The sequence below is a fragment of the Typha latifolia genome, chromosome 1, assembly GCF_019914945.1.
Source record: "Typha latifolia isolate L0001 chromosome 1, TyphaL0001v2, whole genome shotgun sequence".
NCBI lineage: Eukaryota > Viridiplantae > Streptophyta > Magnoliopsida > Poales > Typhaceae > Typha > Typha latifolia.
Genome location: NC_133086.1, coordinates 7,974,025 through 7,980,386, shown reverse-complemented (window position 1 = coordinate 7,980,386; position 6,362 = coordinate 7,974,025). Strand labels below are relative to the sequence as shown.

Here is a 6,362-nt window from a genome sequence, read left to right as displayed (position 1 = left end):
AATACTCTCCCTCCATCACTAAAGACAAACTCTGATGCTACTATAGTGATCGGTATGGAAAAGATATCACGAGCCATTTTAGACATAATAAGAAATTTCACTATATTTACTTTCCACCAATTTAATATATCAAAAGTGCTAGGATTACATATTTTATTTGGCTCCTACAAATATATCTCCTACTCTTAGTTAACAGGTCTTATGGTACTAGTAGACCTTAGAAAATCATCAAATTCTGAGTAATCTCATATGTAGAGTAAAGATCCTCTAATGTAACTTGAATTGAAGCAATAACATCAAAAACCTCATCTATTGAATAAATTCTAGGAAAGATTAATTTGTACAATCTTCGTTTGCATTAATTTAGGCTTGGCTAAAAAGGTTTCATGTACCCAATTGAGTTCCTGAACTCAAAGAACTCAAAAGTTCTAAAATTCAAAATTCTTAACCAGCAATACAACTATGTTGATTCCCTTCACACAATAAACAAATATTCATACATACAGACAAGATAAAAATAAACATACAATTCAAAGTAAATTCACCATGATAAAACACCATATAGATGTTCTATATTTAGAATAACCAAGATTATATTTATCAATCTAGCAAATTCATGATAAAAGAAGCTGAGATTTGTTCATCTTAGAAGATAAAAGAAGTAATTAATCATTAGCGACACATTATTTGACTAACCATAGTCTATTTCAATAAACATACATATCAGACATGCAAAAAATTTACTGTCCTAGTCTGAACAATGGATCACAAATTCACTGCCAACAATGGATCACAAATTATTTCACCTCAGATTAAGTGATCAAGTGAGGACCCCATAAGATTAGCAACTAGGTCCTCCAAATTTCCCATTTCATTTCTTAATAGAAAAAAATATTAACTGACCTTGAGCGGTGGAGGATGAGATGGATTTTGTGATGAAGATAGAGATGGTAACCATCCATGGTGAAGAAGAAGATGGTCGCCGACTCATCGTCAGTGTCGCCTCAGTGAGTCAGTGGTAAAGATGGGGTTTCAGTGGTCCGATGGAGATTAAAGAGGATTGGCCGTCGGCGCCTCGGTGTTGAAGATAGAGATGATTGTCGTCGGTGCCTTGGTAGTGAATAAGGAAATGGTCGCCTTTGGTGACTGGAGAAGCTGGTGGAGACCGTGGAGTTTTGGTGGAGAAGAGGCTTTCAGTGGAGGGTTTGGGCTTCAGTGGTGCGCAGGTGCCGATGGGGTAGTCAGGGTGGACAATGGGTTTGGGGTCTTGGGGAGAAAGCTAGGGTTTTGATTTTCTCCTTATTTATATATATGATATCAATCGTTGGATCTATGATCCAACGGTTCTAAATCATATATATATATATATAACTGAGCTTAATCAAGTTGAGCCAATGCTAGCTCAGCTCGGGTCGAAAATTTTTCAAGCCTGATTTTTGGGCTCGACTCGGCTCATTTAAAGCTTGATCCGAGCTCGAGTTGGGCTTTTACCGAGCCTAGCCTCACGAGCCCACGAGCTCTTTTGACAAGCCTAATTCGATGGCTACCCTAGACCCAAGTCAAGTGGGCTCATGACTAAGGAGCCCAATTACATAGTGCAAAATTTAATATGACTCAACCCAGCCCAATACAAAAAATAGCAATGCAGGAAATATAATAAAATGACTTGATCTAACCAACTAGACCCTTCCAAGTCAGGTCATAACATGTTGCCGACGAACATTTCTTCTTTCTAGACACTATTTTGTTGTAAGACTTCCAAATCATGCAAGACGTTGAAGACAAGCTCTATCTCATCATGGGAGAGAGTTTGGGCTTGTGGAAAAGATCCTGTCACTCACACTAGGAAGAGAACTGTCTAACCTGAGCCCAAGAACATCCAAAGAGTAAGTACATTTCTATCTTATGCCCATAGTTATAGGCAGGGCAATTGACATCGAGGTAAGGAGTTGGTTGTGCAAGTTGGCATTCATAGGACGAGTACTAACTAGACACCTCCATTGGAAGATTTTAATCCTAGAGATGACTGCTCTACTCCTTCGCACTAGCTTCTGTAGGTTTTTGCTAACCAAGTTCAGACATAAGCTTATCCAAGAATAGCCAGTGCAGATTTTGCGATAACTCCTCGGTGGTTGAAGGAATGCTAAATTTTATTAGAAAGTAAATTTCCCTTGGAACTACCACTTCGTAATATTACTTCACTTTCCAGACTTTCTAACAACCAAATACACATTTAGAGAGACTAGCAGTATAATCTTTGCAGCAAACTCTTCGGTGGCTGAAAAGGTCTAGACGACTGAGGGTTACAAGTCTAATACAAACATTGAATATATATAAGCTGCAATACATCAAGGGAGCCTTGTAGGTATGAAAGTTATACGTGCAAAGAGACATAAAAATAGATGCAACAGTGAACAAAACTGGATTTACTATTGAGTGCAACATTTATTTTCTTTACTGGCGATATTCTATGCTTGTCGTTCCAGGCTTCCTTCACCTCTTCTTTTCGCCGCAATCGTTTTCTAAGAATACACTGTGAACATTTGGACTTGATAACTTGGAATAGAGAGATCTAGGAGACGAATGACAGAAAATTAATGCTCCATTGTCGCCAATCCCAAATAGTTTGGGCTTAAAGGCTTGATCATTATTGTTGTAGAATTAGTTAAAGACAGTATGTTGATATATAGATGGCTCCAGTAAGTACAATTTAGTTATTTTAGTTTCAGGGGGAGGTCTTAATTAGATTAAGCACATAATTGTTGATGTGCTTAGGATCAAATACACAAAAGAATACATAATTTTAGAAGTTAAAAGATAATTTTTGTTTTGTCCGAATGTACTCCAAAGTCTCAGCCAAAGAAATGGCTGTACACAAAATGGGTTCGGACATCCCATTGCTACTCCTTAAGATTTATTACTATTCATCTTTTGAGTTTTAATCTTCAATTCTTTGCTTAACACCAGGGACTTTGGAGGAAAACATATAATCCCTCCTCATTTCATCCTGCTTTCTTGTTTAATTATTATGAGTTTTATTATGAGTTTTAGTAAAATAGTAAAAATAGGGCCCAGTATAAAAAAAGAGAAATTTATATATAACACTCTATCTTTTAACATAATTACAATTTATATTCTATATTTTTAAGATTTATAAATTAAGTCCTATAATTCAGCGAATATATGTAGAAAATACTTTGTTATTAGATATGTTAGTTAAACTTAACCAAACTTTTAAGAATAAGTTAACTATACTAAAAAAATTTATAAAAATACCCTCAACCAAATTATACGAAGAGTATTTAGTTATTTTAAAAATAAAATATATCTGCTTAATTGAATATTCTTACGGTATTAATTTAAATAATAATCCAGGATATAGGGCTTAAAACACAATTTCGTTTAAAGGCAGTGTGCAATATGAAAATTTGCCAATAAACAATAGGCCAACCCCACTGGGCCGAGCTTGACCCAGCCTGTAGGGCCTGGGTCTAACACGATCGAGGCCCAATCTGAATGAGAATAAATATCGGCCTTTGGTCAAATCATACGATCAATCTGAGCACGTGGATGCACCGCAGCTCGTTCGACCCAATCGATCCATCTTTATTCCCCATCTCTCTCAATCATCTCTCCAACAGCATACGCCGCCTCAATCCTTATCCATTCCCCTCTCAGCAACATACACCGCCTCAAATCTTATAGTGTCCGTCCTGTAAAGTAGGGACATTTCGGGCAAATTAGTCTAAGGTTCGCAGGGTTGCCGGTCGGTGTTCGGCGTTCATCGTCTCCTCGCTGTGCAGATCGAGGATCGGCTTCATCGGAAGACATTTGAGGAGATCTTCTCCCTAATTATTGATATAGCTCTAGCTTGCAATCCGCCGTCCCCATGGCAGCGAAGCATCTGACGTCCTCCCGCCTACTCCTCCGCCGCCTCAGCCTCCTGTCCGCCCGGCACCTCTCCACGGCCTCGGTCGCAGCGGAGCTGAGGGAGGACGACGGGGGCGGTGCGATCTCGATGAAGGGGGTAAAGATATCGGGGCGGCCGCTCTACCTGGACATGCAGGCGACGACTCCCGTGGACCCGCGGGTGCTCGACGCTATGCTCCCTTTCTACCTCTCGCGCTTCGGCAACCCTCACTCCCGCACCCACCTCTACGGTTGGGAGTCCGACGCTGCTGTCGAGACCGCTCGCTCCCAGGTCGCCGCCCTAGTCGGTGCCAACCCCAAGGAGATCTTCTTCACCTCCGGCGCCACCGAGTCCAACAATATCTCCGTCAAGGGCCTCATGCACTTCTACAGGGACAAGAAGCGCCACGTCATCACCACGCAGACGGAGCACAAGTGCGTCCTTGATTCCTGCCGCTACCTGCAGCAGGAAGGGTTTGAAGTCACCTACCTCCCTGTGCGGCCCGACGGCCTCGTCGACCTCGACCGTCTCGCCGCCGCCATCCGTCCCGACACCGGCCTCGTCTCTGTCATGGCAGTCAACAACGAGATTGGCGTCGTCCAGCCCTTGGAGGACATCGGTCGCATCTGTAAAGAGAAGGGCGTCCCCTTCCACACCGACGCGGCCCAGGCCCTTGGCAAGATCCCCATCGACGTCGAACGCATGGGCATCGCCCTCATGTCCCTCAGCGGCCACAAGATCTACGGACCCAAGGGCGTCGGTGCCCTCTACCTCCGCCGCCGCCCTCGCGTCCGGGTCGAGCCCCAGATGAGCGGCGGCGGACAGGAGCGAGGAATTCGGAGCGGCACTGTTCCTACTCCGTTAGCCGTCGGCATGGGCGCTGCATGCGAGATCGCTGCTGCGGAGATGGACTACGACTCCCGCCGTGTTGCCGCCCTACAGGAGAGGCTCCTCAATGGCATCTGCTCCCGGCTCAACGGTGTTGTCATCAACGGCAGCGTGGAACACCGCTACCCAGGAAATCTCAACCTCTCTTTTGCGTACGTCGAGGGGGAGAGCTTGCTGATGGGGCTCAAGGAGGTTGCTGTGTCAAGCGGAAGCGCGTGCACCAGCGCCAGCCTCGAGCCATCCTACGTGCTCCGGGCACTAGGCGTGGATGAGGACATGGCCCACACCTCCATCCGCTTCGGGATAGGTAGGTTCACAACTGAGGCTGAGATCGACCGTGCAGTGGAGCTCACTGTGCGGCAGGTGGAGAAGCTCAGGGAAATGAGCCCCCTCTACGAGATGGCCAAGGAAGGCATTGATATCAAGAAAATCCAGTGGGCGCAACACTGAAGTTGAAGACGTTCTATACAAGGGATCTCTTGCCTATAGCAATAGACTGTTTACTGCAAAGATTGATTAATACGCACCACCATCACCACCACCAATAGCAATACTACTAAGTAGATAGATGGGAGTAGAAGATAATGTAAGGAACTTAGAGTGGATGCTCGCTTCATGTCCAGGTTGTAAATTTTCTCCTGTCCTGCTATTGAGTGCAGAACATGAGTGACTGGGATAATATCTTGGCATGCTGAAGGCCATTCTTCTCTTAGTGCCCAAGCTTTGTGTGTTGAAGTTTCTTTTGGCCCCTTCCTTGCTTCTGAGCCGATTGCAAGTATGCAAAGTGTATTTAGTATTTAGTCTTTTAAAGAAATAATTAGGTAAATATCTTGTAGTTGAATTTATCCTGGGAATTGGTTTTGAATGGAATTGCTAATTTTTCTTTACGATTTTTGGTACACACTAGAATATGTGGATCTGGTTCATGAGGCACCCTTCATATTATCTCTGGCACGCTTTGCTACTTAATTTTCAGCATGTTTCATGGTATGGTAATGCCTCTTTGGTGTATTTTGCTAAGTAAGGTTTTTCTTTGTTGGAGTTGGTTCTTTTCATATTTTGGATAGTTCACACAGTTGGACATATGGTTAATTGCTTAGAGTGAGATTTCTTCTACATTGTGCATGCAGTTCTGAGTCACTTCAAAATTTAATTTTATTGGTCCTGTCTTTAAACTATTTAGGCAGTTCTTACATCCTTTTTCCTTACATTAGGAAGACTCCGTTTGTGTGAATGTCTCAGAATGTTGTTGGAGTTCTACAAGTTATGTATTGATGATTGTAGGACAGATTTGTATGAGAACTGAGCATTTAACTTACTATGGGCAGTTGGAAATCTTGTAGCTGCTCTTCACAAGAACAAATTGATGTAGGATTTCTAAGCCACTCTTATTTTCATGGCAGAAAGATATTTGCTTTTGGTTGAAGCTATTGTAAGTTACATGCTTGGAACGACATAAGTGATTAGAAAATAGATTGCATGATGAGCTAAGTCAATGCGTGATTGAAGCTGTATGCTTTAGCAGTTAAAAAAACAAGGATTGGCTAATCTTTAATATTGTAAG

At 42.7% G+C, this 6,362-nt stretch overlaps 1 protein-coding gene across 1 annotated transcript; it reads left to right on the top strand.

Moving 5' to 3' along the window:
* The first annotated feature begins 3,561 nt into the window (after window positions 1–3,561).
* On the top strand, window positions 3,562–5,685 carry LOC140782775 (cysteine desulfurase, mitochondrial-like). Its single transcript, XM_073129554.1, has one exon. The coding sequence runs from the start codon at window positions 3,890–3,892 to the stop codon at window positions 5,246–5,248; it is 1,359 nt and encodes a 452-aa protein (XP_072985655.1). The 5' UTR covers window positions 3,562–3,889; the 3' UTR covers window positions 5,249–5,685.
* The last annotated feature ends 677 nt before the right edge of the window (window positions 5,686–6,362 follow it).

Coding starts and splice junctions, on each gene's coding strand:
- LOC140782775 (XM_073129554.1), top strand. CDS start 3,890: ATGGCAGCGAAGCATCTGACGTCCTCCCGCCTACTCCTCCGCCGCCTC.